A 15,794-nucleotide genomic window follows, 5' to 3' on the forward strand; every position below is an offset into this window, starting at 1 on the left:
CACCACCGAGCTTTTTGTAATCTGTTTCAATTTTCTTCACTCCCCCCCAACATTCCCCGCCTTGCCCGTGGCCAGCAGAAGATCGCTCCGCTCGGTCGGCGGCTCCGGAGAGGCAGGAGCCGGGTACTGGCCTGCCTTTTGTCCCCCCCCTCCGCCGCCGCCCACTGGCTGCGAGTGCTCTGCCAGGCGGCCAGGAGGCATTCAGGGTGAAATGCATGGAGGAATGGGAAGCTGAAGCCACCGGCGTTTGAGCTTCTCATTCCTCCACGCCCTGAATGCCTCCTGGCTCAGGCGGGCGGCAGCAGACCGCCTTTGGGTTTTCGGCTCAGGGAGGAGGGAGTTAGGAAGGTCCTCCTGCTCCCCACCCCCAGCCGATAACCCAAAGGCGGGCTTGAGCCAGGAGGCATTCAGGGCGAAGTGCGTGGAGGGTTTGGCCTTGGGGTTCAGGAGGCTGCTGGGAAGCCCCCTGGCTGTTTTAAAAGGTGACAGCCGGGCTGCGGGGCTTCCCAGCAGCCTCCCGAACCCCGAAATTTTGCCAAACTTCCGGGTTCGGGAGGCTGCTGGGAAGCCCCCCCCCCCCCCCCCGGCTGTTTTAAAAGGTGACAGCCGGGCGGCAGCGGTGTTTTGCGGGGTTTTTTTTGCTGTTGCACAGATTAATTGATTTTACATTGTTTCCTATGGGAAACAATGTTTCGTCTTACGAACCTTTCGTCTTACGAACCTCCTCCTTTAACCAATTAAGTTCGTATCATGAGGTATTACTGTATTATTATTATTATTTTCTGAACTCAAAACAAAAACGATTTTTGATGTGAGCTCTATATTGTTTAATGACTTTTTTTTGAAGAAAAAAAATCATTTGTGAACCCTGGTAAAGATGGAGCAATAAGATTATTTGTGTAAACTGTTGTCTGGTAAGATATTCCCATTGCCAACGATGCATCCTTAAGGACTTTCATCCTTGGGTAATTGATGTGGAACTTATATAAACATGTTTCTCTGGAACGAAGTTATATAATGCTTGAATCCAAACCACAAGTTTAAAATGAAACTTGTTTTTAATGCTAGCAGATTTCATTTAAGAATGAAGACTGTTTCAAAGTGCAACAACCAAAGTGATTTTCAAAATTATTCATTCAGTGGACTAAAACATTGATTTTATCATTTCCCTCCTCTAATCAATAGGGCAACCCAATGGATCCAATGGTAATGAAAAGACCTCAGTTGTTTGCAGTCGGCAACAGCCCCCATGCCCAGTCCCAGCCTGGCAGTCCATATCCAGGGCAGTCCTATGGACCACCAGGTCCCCAGCGTTTTCCAATGGCAATGCAGACCCGGACTCCTGGTTCCATGGGAGGAATGCAGTATCCACAGCAACAGGTTTGTTACCTTCCTTTCTGATTGTCTGCTTTTGTTCTGTAAAGCGATACTTAGTCGACAACATCTCTCTCAGCATATCCTTCATTTAGGAGTGGGAAAAGGAAAGAGAACGCCAATTTGTAATTTATTAGTTTTCTTTTTAGATTTTATTTTCTTTTGTCAGTGATGAACGTATCCATTTAAAAAGAGGATATATTATTCATCAAATGCATTCTCTGGATTTGTGATCTTTTTCATTTGTTCAGCTGCCATAAGCCTTCCGCCTACTAGTCATTTCTTCATCATAAATAATAATACTGAAGAAGGCAGATTGATTGAAATGAATATATATTGGTCAGCACAACAACTGTTGCAATTTACAATAAAGTACTTGGAAGACATAAAAAGCAGTACACACTTTACATGTGTGTGTATTACAGCATCCTCCTTTCTCACTCCAGCTCAGACAGCAGGGAAGGATTTTCTTACGTCCAACAAGAAGGATGTAGATTGTGTGGTTTCATTTTAATCTATGGTTTTGAATTTTGCAGTTGATGTCAATTTTTTTTCCTTTCCCGTTGTCTCAAGACAGTCAATTACTTACATTTTCATTGTATGATAGTCTGGATAAAGCCATTTGTGTTTTTGAAAGCTATCAAAAGATTAGGGTATGTTGGTAAATCTCTGATTAAGCTGTTTATTGAAGACTGTGTTTTTCACAACTGCTTTTTTCCCCCTTTCTTTTTTGAGAAAAGAGCAATGTCTGCATAGGGCTAAAGAGAATTACTTTTTAAAATTTTCTTAATGTTAATTATGGCAAAAGTGGAGAATAATGAAGAGGCAGGCAGGTATATTTATTGCATCGGCATGGAATATTCAATAATTAGCTGTGCATTCACAGTTTTGTTGACTATGTGTGATTTATAAATCACTTATACAATTTGCTTGAGATTTAGATTGAGAAGAGCATATCAGTAAAGGTGCCTACTTTGTGGGAGATGGGTAGCTTCACTAAACAGTGGCAAGAAATTTATTTTGATGTTTCTTAATAGGGCAGTTGCAAGTGATAGATCTTAAAAGACAGTAACATGAATGTTATTTGGAAACAAAGAGGAAGAAAGAATTTATTTCTTAACTTAATTAAAGTTACTACTGGTTTTTCCCATGATGCTCTTTATTTTTAAAATGAAGTATTCTAGTTTCTATATTAAGCATAGTGTTGCATTTTTTTACTTGTGGAAAAAGGCTGTTGTTTTTTTTAAAGACCATCTATCAGAAGGCAGTGATCTGATACAGCAATTGGCCACTGTCCCTATCTGTCTTTTTGCAGCATTAGAATAATTGGATGAGAAATATGGTTATGACTACTAATACTCTTTGGGGAAGTAGTAGGAAGATAATTACAACATTGAATTTTTATTAAATGGACATCAACACCTAGGGATAATTTTGTTTGGGCAGGCTCCAGAGTTTCATATGTTTAGCTTGTAAATCCAGTTCTTGTCTTTAGTGCTTATATCTTATATCTTATGTCAAAATGAAAAATAAATAGTGTTAAAATTTCAGAATGCAGACCTGCCAATGATGTCTTCAGTGGAGACAGTTGTCTATATAAGGAAAACTAAGCTGGAAATCGCTTAAGAATTTGGATGGGTTGTATTATTTGCATATATTGTTATGTGGGATTTATAAATGAATTCAACTTAAAAAAACAAGTATGTGTGTATTTATTCATGTTCAACAGATTATAGGTAGCTTGCAGTAATAAAACTACATAGACCTCATAAGAAGAGGATGTTCTTAGAATCCCCTCCCAGCTAAACTGCATTGGGTGAGCAGATTTCATCTGAAGCATCTGGTTCATAAAGATAAGGAGATCCTCTACTACAGCCATCCCCAGCTTTTATGGCTTGGCAGCCGGGGGGGGGGGAACTGGCCTGTGGAAGTGGTGGGCTAATGCGTGCGTACAAGCATTGGTCCACCGATTGTGTGGCTTGAGCTGCATGTGTCCGACAACCTGCCACTGGCACAATTTGAGCTTTACATGCATGTGCACCAGCCAGCTGCTTGGATGCTCCACTTCCAAATCATCCATGGCTTGATAGTGGGCTACAGCCCAGGGGTTGGTGACCCCTTCTATACCACATAGGATTGTATAAGGCATTCACTTTGAATGTGGTTTAGAAGCTTATTGGCAGCCAATATAGATTCTGTAGAATAGGTATTATTATTGTTATTATTTGGCATATAAATGAACTAGCCTAAATCAAGAGTCTTCAGCAATCTGGAATTTGGGTTAAGATTGAAGGTTTGGAAATGAGAATAGAAATCTTTTTTTTTCTCCCTATCCCTGCAATAACTGCCTAATCCATATCATATTTTGTTTTGGGGATAAAATGAAGGGGGATATTGAGCCTTGAGCTCCTGCAGTCAGGCCTAAAGAAGGTATAACCCCGATTACAACTATTTATTGGAGAATAACATTCTGAACAGCTGGAAAGCTGGTGAGAAGGGAATCCAGAGTCTACGGTCTTGGTATATTCGGGTTTCTTCCCATGTAGGATTTGGAAATTTCTGGAGACGTTTCGACGAGGTCCCACTCGTCATCTTCAGGCTGGTGTTTCTATCCTTGTTCGCCCTAGAACAAGGACAGAAACACCAGCCTGAAGATGACGAGTGGGACCTCGTCGAAACGTCGCCAGAAATTTCCAAACCCTACATGGGAAGAAACCCGAATATACCAAGACCGTCATATATATATATATGGTAGGATTGGGGACTTTTGAAAGTACTTTCATGTTGACCATATTCTGAACATAAGACTTAAACCCAATCCTAAGAAACAGAAATGGTAGTTTAATAGTGAAAGCTCTAGTAGGAATGTTAGAACACATAGTATAAATCACCAAGCAAAAATGTTGATTTATCTCACTTATATGATTTAAATAATCTTTTCCGCTGATAATGATTTAAATAGAGATTCTTATCACCAAAACACATTCATTCAGATCATAGTGCAACATATTCATATAATCTTTAAATTGCAACTGTCTTAGCCTGTGTGTTTCTCACCTTTTTTCAATAAAAATAATAATTGGAGATTTAAAAAAGGGAATGATTTTCACAAGATGCAATACTGAAATAGGAATTGATTCTTGTAGGTTGCACAGTGTGTGTGAACATAACATAGCCTTTTATTCATCCTTATGGGATTGTATCATTTCCACAATGTTGAGATAGCATTTAAGGGCTGTTACTTATAAGAAAAAAATAATAATCCATATTTTTTAACAAACAGAATGCATTCAATTTCTTAGGATCTGGTTTATGCTGCTGCTTTAATTAGAGTACAGAATGATGCTTTTTGTGATATATTGTAGAGCCCAAACACCACATCCTGAACTGGAGGCGAGAGATTGCTGCAACCATGCAGATTGTCTACTTAAAGATATCTGCCTTAACAAGTCAAAGGTTCATCATAATGAAAAATGAGGCTACACAATAAGAAATAATGTGATTATTGGACAAGACTTTTTAAAAGGCCACTTTAAGAATTGTGCAATCCTAGATTACACATAATCATAGAATTACCCCATTTGTTCCATGGCTTATGCAGAAGCCTGAATTTACACTGCCTTATAAATTTTTATATATAAGATTCTCTAAGTAGGGGTATGTTACTAATGCTGTCTGTACTGCTGGGAAATGTTTAGTGTTTCCCCCTTTCTGTGTGATGTTAAGCCTCATTGACTAAATTGAAAGAGGCTGCTCATAGCAGGATAAGGTTTTATGTTGTATTGTCTCCTTTGGAATTATCCTTTCCATTAAGTATAATTCGCTCTATGGAGGGAGGTGAGCATAGATTACGAATAATCACAGAATCAAATTTGACACAAGAAAGAAACTTTATGGTAGCTTAGCTCTACATCTTAACGGTGGTCATTGACAATGTTTACTGAATAAAATCCCAAAAGCAGCACAATTGAATTATTATGGAAACTAGAAACAGTACAATGATTTCTTCCTCTAAACTGATGTAGGGAATTGTCGGTTAAAAAGAAAACGCTCGCTGTCTTGAGAGTAATATTGTTTGAATTAGATGGCACAATAGTATCAGGAAATAGCATTAGGGTTATTGTTGACACTTGTGTCTTTCAATATATACATTTGAGTAAATCGATTGTTGAAATTATTGCATTAAATATCTATCAAAAACTAAGTCATTATAAGAATTGTGATCATTTGCAAACAGAAATCCACATAGTACATGTGACAGCAGAAGAAGCCCATATACCGTTAGGACCTGCAATTGCTAAACTGATTTCTTTCGGTTTTCCTCTCTTCCTTTTCTCATGGGCAGAATTAATACGTTAACATTCTGTGCAGATCTCGGCCTGGTAATTAAGTATGCAATTAGTAACAGTAAGTCAGAGTTAGCATATATCTTGCAAAGTTCTCACGATAGATGCATTTTTGTCACTGAATTTCATATCAGTTGAAGAAGGCAAGAACAACTTCAGGGGAAATAAGTTTGGGGTTTTTTTGCCTATGCAAAACGATCTTGAACCAGATCAATTATAATGCTCAATCTCGAGTCAGTGAAACATGTTCAAGGAGCAATACTTATTTAGCTTTGTGTTTTTGCATGTTTTTCTCCTTTTACAAAATGGATATAAGCAGACGCATCAGGTTTTTTTAAATTTAAATTTTTATTAAAAATTCTCACCTATTTCAAACTGAGTGACTTGTTTAAGGTATTCTTTCTATTTAATTTTCCCCAAATGTCGGTTTATAATTTTTGTTAAGTTTTGACATTGTCTTTTAATTTCCTGTATCATTTATGCAGTATTAGTCTATCTAAATCATAAATTAGTATTAGATGTTCTTTTAAATATTAACAAGTTGAAGAATATCATGTTCCATACTAGAAAATAAATATCAGTTTTCAGTAGGAAGTGATGCTCTCTAGGGAAAAATAAATTAGATCTGCTAGTGTTATTTATGACAAGGCAACAAATAATATCGCTTGCCCTGTAATTCCAAGATCAGGCTTGTTAATGTATCCTAAAATAGAATATACTAAATCAAAATATAGAACAGAGTATGTTTAAATTTAGCATTGCTGTCAATATAACTTGAAGATTAAATCCAAAAGTATATTTCTAATTACTTAATATTTTAAGAGTTGTAACTCATATGTTGTTTATTTTGCTTTGAGTTCCTTTATTTGATATAAAACCTCCCTGGCTCAGGTCAAATAAAGGGGAAATGGCATAGGGAGAAAAAAAGTGGGATAAACAGTGAAGATTAAAAATAGGGGCTGACATAATGGATTTCAACTTTCCCTTGTATTGCTCTTCAAAATATGTTGGTTTTTTTTTGAGGGGGTGGGAGAAATTGAGTTTCTGCATATGAAATTAGGATAAAGTGGTTGAAAAGAAAAAGAGGTAGACATCATATTGCATGAATGTTACTTTTTCAAGCTTGGATGAAGACTCTGTAGACATTAGAAACAGAATCAACTTGATGAAAATTCATATAATGGAGATTTGGATGATCTGTTACTTGGAAAATGCCAGCATCCAGCGTGTGTGCACACACAAACACACAAAAACAAGCACACACACACATACGGCAGGTTTCCCTAGCTTAGAGGCCTTGATTATGCTTGCTAAGAGCAATAATGTAGCAGTAGATTCATTGTTAGCTTGTTTTAATGATTTAATGTTTTCTCTTTTCAAGGTTCTATTTTGACATTTACCATCACTTTTGTTTTGAAATAGACTATTGGCTTACATGTAGGAAAACACATAAAATAAACTTGAAAATTAGGGCTACATAAATTGCTAATGGCATTACCTATCTTCTTTCCATTTAATAGAAAAGTTCCAAACTGGTATCTTGGCATTATGCAGCCCTTCTTAATAAACGTTTTCAAAATATCGGTGATCCTCAACTTACAACTGCAATTGAGTCCATCATTTTCATTGCTAAACAAGTCAGTTATTAAGTGAGTTTTGCCCCATTTTACATCCTTTTTTGCACAATTATTAAGCTACCGTAATTGTTGTAGTTGTTAAGTGAATTTTGGGGACATTAATCAAATCTGGCTCCCCAATGATTTTGCTTATTAGAAATATGGCTGGGAAGATTACGAAGGGTGATCACATGACTCTAGGACAGTGCACCTGTCATAAATACAGGCTGGTTGCCAAATCCCCAAATTTGGATAATATGACCATGGGGATATTGCAACAGTCATCATTGTGAAAGCTGGTCATAAATTATTTTTTTTAGTGCTGTAGTAACTTTGAACTAAGTCGAGGACCACCCATTAAAGGAAGAACAAAACTGTCTTCACTTCAAGCATTTGATATGCCCCCGACTCTCATACACACAAACATCTTAAAAAGCATGCATTCATTTTGAGTCTAATTTGTCCTTTCTGTATTTATGCAAGGATCGCCCAGAAAGTAATGCATCACATTTTTTTCCTCACCTACAGTAATGGTACGAATCCAAAACTTTAGATATACATTATTTGAATTGTCAGGAGTGCGTGTGTAAATTTTGTGTTTCTTCAGACAGATAGCAGCAGTGTTTCGAAATGGCGTCTGTAAGTGATGTACGTTACAAGCAGCACGTGGTCATTGAATTTCTCACTGCGGAGAAAGAAACTGTTGGGAACATTCACAAACGTTTGTGTACTGTTTGTGGAGAATCTGCAGTCGACAGAAGTACGGTTAGTAGAGGGCGAGGCCATTGCAGTGCAGAAATGGCTTCGTGACCAGAAGAAGGAATGGTACCGATAGAGCATACCTTGTGTCTTGCTGGAGGAAGGCCATAGAGTGAGACAAAGATTACGTGGAAAAATAGGGAGTGTAGAAGAAACTTCATTCTTTCTTGTGTGTAAGTTTCATTGTGTTCAATAAATAATTTTTGAAGAAAAAAATGTGGTGCATTACTTTCTGGGCGACCCTCGTATATATTGAAGAAAACTAAGAGTAAATCATCCTACTTCAAAATTCCTAAAGTTTGTAACACTGTGGTTGTCCTAACACTTTCTTTCCATTTGAGTAAGGAGGAGGGAAAACATTATCTTCTCCATCTTAGCAGGAATCAGCAGTCAGGATGGGTTGTCCTCATGCTGTCAGCTACAAGGACCGAGTCTTGTCTATATTGTCAGGATCCGCCAGTTTTCCAGTTAACCCAGTTTTGACTTGGTCCTCAGTGAGGCAAGACATGGCATAATGTTTTCCATCCCAATGGTTAGCCTTCCTTCTGTCATCACTACCTTCTTCAAAATGCTGATCCTCTAGTTGTTCAACATCTGAATTCACTGACAATTCCAGAGTCATCGGATACATTGTTAGTATATTGTTTTATCACTGTTGTGAGCCACCCCGAGTCTGCGGAGAGGGGCGGCATACAAATCTAATAAATAATAACAATAACAACAACAACAATAATAACAATAATAATAATAATAATAAGTGAGATCTCAGGGCGGAGCAGGAGGTGCGCAGTGGCATTGATCTCTCTCCCTCCCTCCCTCTCTCTCTCTCTCTCACGCACACACACGCGCACATATACACACACATACACACCTTAAAATGCATGTATTCATTTTAGGTCTAGGCTGTTTTTTCTGTATATCTATTTTAAAGAGGACTTATGAGTAAGTCATCCTACTTCAGAATTCCTAAAGTTTATAATACCATGTTTGTCCTAATTTTTTATTTTTTTTATTTATTTTGTCCAATACACAATGAAGGTTATAGAGGATATACTTGAACATATCAAAGAAAGAAGAGAAGAGAAAATGTAGGAATAAAATACATCAATGAAAGAATAGAAGAAAAGATATTGGGATAGAAGAGATGATATGGGAGATATAGGAGAGACAATAGGACAGGGGACGGAAGGCACACTAGTGCTCTTATGCACCCCCTTACTGACCTCTTAGGAATCTGGAGAGGTCAATCGTGGATAGTCTAAGGGTAAAATGTTGGGGTTAGGGAATAATACTTTATTTCAATATGAGTAAAGAGGAGGGAAAACATTATCTTCCATCCCCTCTTCTCCATAATTATGTCTTCTTTTGCCATCTTTCAAAAGTGGCAGGCAACAATAAGGAGCTCCTTTTCTGTTACAAGATTAAATGGCCTGGATCTTTTCATTTGAAAATATATATACTGTATAAGGCTCAACATAAAGAAGATGAAAGCTTTCCAATGGTCTGTCTAGAATGAAATGCTCTGAGAGGAGTACTGTATTGCTCTCAGTACTTGAACTTGAGATCATCCAGTTCAGTAGAATGGAGCTTAGGCAAAAAGAAACTCGTTCACATTTTGCGTAATTCACTGCCATATGGTAAAAGCCCACTAGCTTTGATAGCTTTAATAGAGAATTGGACAAAATCCATAGATTGCTGTTAGTCATGAATACTTTATTGAGCCTCCTATGTTTATAGGCAACATGCCACTGAATACCATCTGCTGGGATGAACAGTGGGAGAGAAAGCTTCCTAGAGGAATCTGATAGGACTGTGCACAGTTTGAAAATATTTGGAAGCAACACTTCGGACCTTCCATGAGCACTGCTCCTTCCTGATGTTCTTTAAAGCAGCCCATCTTTTTTTCATGCTTTGCCTTATAAAGAAATGGTAGCTGCTTTAAGTTCTGCGTTAGCATTGAACAGTTGACTCCTTATAGGAGCTACTATTTGTTGTTCAGGGTGATACAGAAGTCTTCTGAAGCTTCAATGAAGAGTAGTTAGGTGCTGTGCTCATTCTCTTGCAAAGTCTAAAGCACTTCTGAGTCATTTTCATAATAATTGGTATACAATAAAGGAATCTGAGTGATCATTATGAGCTTTCAGTGACACCTAGCAAGTGACATGATAAAAAATTCTGACTTTCCATAAACTCACCCCTGCATTCAGTAAAAACTGAAGCGCCACAAATTTGGCATAGTTGCGTGAGTTGCTTTATTTAAGATGAGGGGGGGAAAAGATACAGTAGGGTACTTCAGCTAATTGAGCCCAAAATTTCTGTTGCTAAATAAGACATTTGCTAAATGCATATGTCCCATTTACGACCTTTCTTGTCACATTTAAGTGAATCCCTGCAATTAAATTAATAACATGATTGTTAAATGAATCTGGCTTCCCTATTGAGTTTTATTTTATTTATTTATTAGATTTGTATGCCGCCCCTCTCTGAAGACTCGGGGCAGCTAACAACAATGAAAAGACAATGAAAACAAATCTAATATTAAAAATAATCTTAAAAACCCCAATTTAAAGAACCACTCATACATACAAGCATACCATGTATAAATTCTATAAGCCTAGGGGGAAGTGAAATTTCAATTCACCCATGCCTGACGACAGAGGTGGGTTTTAAGGAGCTTGCGAAAGGCAAGGAGGGTGGGGGCAACTCTGATATCTGGGGGGAGCTGGTTCCAGAGGGTCGGGGCCGCCACAGAGAAGGCTCTTCTCCTGGGTCCCAGCAAACGACATTGCTTAGTCGATGGAACCCGGAGAAGGCCAATTCTGTGGGACCTAACTGGTCGCTGGGATTTGTGCGGCAGAAGGCAGTCCCGGAGATATTCTGGTCCGATGCCATGAAGGGCTTTATAGGTCATAACCAACACTTTGAATTGTGACCGGAAATTGATCGGCAACCAATGCAGACTGCAGAGTGTTGGTGTAACATGGGCATATCTTGGGAAGCCCATGATTGCTCTCGCAGCTGCATTCTGCACGATCTGATGTTTCCGAACACTTTTCAAAGGTAGCCCCATGTAGAGAGCATTACAGTAGTCGAACCTTCAGGTGATGAGGGCAGGAGTGACTGTGAGCTTTTCAGAAGGTTGCCAAAGGGGATCACATGACAGCAGGACACTGCAACTGCTATAATCAATTGCCAAGCATCTGAATTTTGATCATGTGACCATGGGGATGCTGCCAACAGTCATAAGTGTGAAACTAGTCCTAAGTCACTTTTTTCAATGCTTTGAAACTTTGAACCATCACTAAACAAGCTATTGTAAGTTGAGGTCTACTTATATTATCTGGGTGTCCAGCAAACCTGGAAAACACGGAAATCAGGGAATTATCAGGGAAATTGGCGGTTCAGGAAATATCAAGGAATTATCAGGGAATTTGTGAAAAAAACAGAATAAATTAGGGGGGAAAACCAAACTGCATTAAAGTGTTTAAAAATCAATTTAAAAGTCATGTTAAAAAAAAACCCGGATCGCACTGTCCAGCACAGGCAAGCAAAAATGAGCATAACTGTAGCAACAACTTGCTTCCTCAGCTACCGATATTTCTCCACGGCTTAGCCATTTGATATGACGTCATCTATGACCGCACCTTAACTGGATAGCAAGTTACAGGGAACTGTCAGGGAAATATCAGGGAATTTCAAAACCTCAGGAATTTGTATGGAGACTGAAATATGTGGTGGTTGAGGGAAAGTCTTTTAAAGAAGCGGAATGAAGATACTGACATAATTGAACATTTCAAAGAAGAAGAGCCCATGCTACTGTGAAGTTTTCATTCTTAATCTACAGGAATCCTGAGTGCCAGTACAGAGCTGAAAATCGGTATTAATGCTACTGATACTGATTATGTAAGATATGATCGTTCACTTTATTCCTGCTGATGAAAATGCAAAAGAGTACTTTCCTGTTTCCTACACAGGGTTTGCTGAAACATTGCTACATTCTTGTTTATAATATTCCCGTGGATGCCTTTGTATAGAGCAATATGTGTCAGAGCTTGAAATTCTCTTGTACGGTTCTCTTTGAACAGATAGCACAGGACAAGTTCTAGCACATAGTTGCTTGACATGCGGCTGCCTACCACTAGCAAAGAATGCCTTACTTGCATTATCTATGCTGATCTGCTTCAAAGTTTGCCAGTCATTTTGCAATTTAAATATCCTTCTGTAAGTAATTTCTGAGCTTCCATATTGAATCATTGCTTATATTCTTTGAACAAAGCAAGGTAGCAGTGGAAAATATTGAATAGGCTGAAGCAAACTATCGTTGGCTAGGAGATATAAATGTTCACAATCTTTGTTATTATGAACCTATTTCTGTTTTGAATTGCAGCATGCTCTGCATACTTGTATTGCACAAGTTGACAATCATAAAATTACTACCAGTAAGTATGCAATAGATGTATAAGCAGTAATTACCCTCCTATTCTTATATTAACATTTCAACATCTTAGCTTTAAAGATTATTCACATTCTCATGTCTTCACATTGAGTCTTAAGAAATTGCCTTACATCAAATCGGATGACTGATCCATCTAGGCTAGAATTATTAATATCTGATTGGTGGTGACTGACCAGCATTTCAGGCAAAATATTTTCTAGCTGTAGCTATTATGAGAGGAATTTGTGGATGTGTCCCATGGACAAAAGCAAGGTTTTGTATGAATCTTTGTTGTTTAGCTAAATGCTTAACTTGGGAACAAACACACATCTTACTATGGAATTAAACATCTATTCTGGGAAATCTGTGACCATAAACACTTTTTATTAGCATTATATAAAAGGCAGACTTTAGTGTTAGGTGCCTTTGGATTTTATACCAGTGAAACTCGAAAAATTAGAATATTGTGCAAAAGTTCATTTATTTAAGTAATGCAACCTGAAAGGTGAAATGAGGAACATTCATTACATGCAAGACAAGATAGTTCAAGCCATGATTTGTCATAATTGTGATGGTTATGGGGTATAGCTCATGAAAACCCCAAATCCACCATCTCAGAAAATTAGACTACTACATGTGATCAATAAAACAAGGATTGTACATAGAACAATATTGGACCTCTGAAAAGTATAAGCATGCATATGTACTCAGAACTTGGTTTGAGCCCCTTCTGCAACAGTTACTGCCTCAATTGTGCATGGCAGAGAAGTTATCAGCCTGTGGCACTGCTGAGATGGAAGACCAGGATCACTGTTGCTTGTAAGCTGTGCGCATGCGCCCCCCCCAAAATACCCCCCCATGCACCCTTTTCCACGGGCACGCGCTCCCCATCCCCCTGCCAGCTCGAGGGGGGGGAGGCCGGCAGTAGAAAGAAAGAAAGGGAGCCGCTGCCGTCCCTGCTTCCCCACGGTGCCTCCGGCCCCCTCTCAGCCCTGCCCCCCGCCCGCCCGATCGGCCCCCTCTCCTCCGCCTCCGCCTCCTGCCTTGGGGCGTGACTTCTCTCGCAGCCGTGGCTGCGGATTCTCCTCCTCTTCTCTCCGTGCGCTTCGGGAATGCCCTCCCCTCCCCTCTCGCAACCCCTTTGCTGGGAGTGCTTTCATCCCGGACTTTCAGCAAGGGGGCTGCAGTAGAGGCAGGGCAGGCGTTCCTGAAGCGCTCGGAGAAAGCGCTCTCGCAGTCCCCTCGCTGACACACAGAGGGGGGGGGGAGAGAAAGTAAGTGACAAAGAGAGAGAGAGAGAAAGGGGGGAGAGAGCTAGCAAGAGAGAAGAGAAAGAAAGCAAGAGAGATAAAAAGAAAGTGAGAGAGAGAAAGCAATAGAGAGAGAGAAAGAAAACAAGAGAGAAAGAGAGAGAGCAAGAGGGGGAGAGAGATAGAAAGAGAGGGACAGAGAAAGTGAGAAAAAAAGAGAGAGAGAAAGAGGGTGAGAGAGAAAGAGAGAGAAATGACTCTTGATTTAAAGCATATGGTAAAAAGCACCCAAATAATAACAGAAAAAAACCCCGTTTGTGTGTGTGTGAACCCCGTTTGTGTGTGTGTGAACTCTTGAACCATTTCCAATAGCTCACCTGTTATTGGAAATGGTTCAAGAGTTCACACACACACACAGACACACACACACAAGGGGGAGGAGACAGGGATGAAAAAAGAGAAGATAGTAATAATAGTAATAGATTTTGGTTTTGTTTTATTATTAATTTCTTTTAATAAAAAAGAAGGGAAATTTTTTCTTATTCATGCATTCATTCATTCATTCATTCATTCATTCATTCATTCATTCTACTATGCCGCCCATTCCCAAAAGGACTGCCACTCAGACACTATACTTTTCTGGCCACACCGGAAAAAAATTAGAGGGAACATTGACTAGGATGCTTCAATAGCGACCTTCAGCTCTTCTGGATTGTTCGGTCTCATATCTCTCATCTGTCTCTTGGCAATGCCCCATAGATTCTCTATGGAGTTCAGGTCAGTTGAGTTTGCTTGCCAATCAAGCACAGTAATCCTGTGGCCATTGAACCAGATTGTAAAATCCTTGATTTATTGATTGCATATAATATTCTAATTTTCTGAGATGGTGGATTTGAGGTTTTCATGAGCTGTACCCCATAATCATCACAATTATTACAAATCATGGCTTGAACTATCTTGCCTTGCATTTAATGAATCTCTCTCATATATTACATTTCATCTTTTAAGTTGCATTACTAAAATAGGTATAAGATGGTTCTGTGTAAGAAAATTATTTTCAGTCGGAAATTGAGCAACCATTATAAAAATAATATAGTGCATCAGTTTGACTATATAAGGTACAAAATGGACAAATATAAAAACAACAGCTAAAGAGCATAGAATACATTGCATACATGAAACCAATGCTAATTATGAAATTCATTAAGCATGCTAAAGCAAATGCTTTGTATCTTATCTAGCATTTAAAGAGTCAGAATCCAGTGTCACACACAGAAATGAAAGAGAAGTGTTTGGTGCAACTATAAAACCCTGTTTGTTTATAGAACAGTAGTTCTCCGTTCCCTCTCCTTGATTAGCATGTGGAAGTTTATATAGGCTGCTATCAGACAGGATTTTTAGAAATCATAAACCAGTCACAAAGTGCAGGGTAAATATTGAAGCTATCTATTACATTTAGGCTACAAATAACTATAGTGTACAGCAAGTCCTGGTAAACCTGGTAAAGTTATTCCATGACTGGAATATTCAAGTCAGCATTTACCAAAATATACTCTCCTGTCTTCCATTGCCCCTGGCATTTTTCTTTATATAGACAGTTTTGAGACAAACATTTTATTTTTTCTGTATCCCTCCAAATTTCACTCAAAGCTTAGAGAGGAACCAGATTTAGACACATTCAGAAGATTTCTGTCACTTCCAATAAGTCTTATTTGAATATACAAACTCTTTAGTTCAGTATTCATTTATTGTAGACGTGTATGAGGGTTCCTAAAGATAGTAGTTTTATAGCAAATAATTATTTCCCCTCCTTGGAATCAATATTTGTTTGTTTGTTTGTTTATTCGATTTTTATGCCGCCCTTCTCCTTAGACTCAGGGCGGCTTACAACATGTTAGCAATTGCACTTTTTAACAGAGCCAGCATATTGCCCCCACAATCCGGGTCCTCATTTTACCCACCTCAGAAGGATGGAAGGCTGAATCAACCTTGAGCCGGTGATGAGATTTGGACC

General features: G+C 38.7%; 1 protein-coding gene across 8 annotated transcripts in view; it reads left to right on the forward strand.

Annotated features, from left to right (window-relative positions):
- The window catches only part of ARID1B (AT-rich interaction domain 1B), a 494,636-nt gene that overhangs the window by 45,251 nt on the left and 433,591 nt on the right, over positions 1-15,794 (forward strand). For all 8 annotated transcript variants that reach the window (XM_070733771.1, XM_070733773.1, XM_070733775.1 and 5 more), the window contains exon 2: positions 1,186-1,380. In XM_070733771.1, the coding sequence (XP_070589872.1) occupies positions 1,186-1,380 (195 nt within the window). The remainder of the gene's footprint in view (positions 1-1,185; positions 1,381-15,794) is intronic.

The sequence above is a fragment of the Erythrolamprus reginae genome, chromosome 1, assembly GCF_031021105.1.
Source record: "Erythrolamprus reginae isolate rEryReg1 chromosome 1, rEryReg1.hap1, whole genome shotgun sequence".
Lineage (NCBI taxonomy): Eukaryota > Metazoa > Chordata > Lepidosauria > Squamata > Dipsadidae > Erythrolamprus > Erythrolamprus reginae.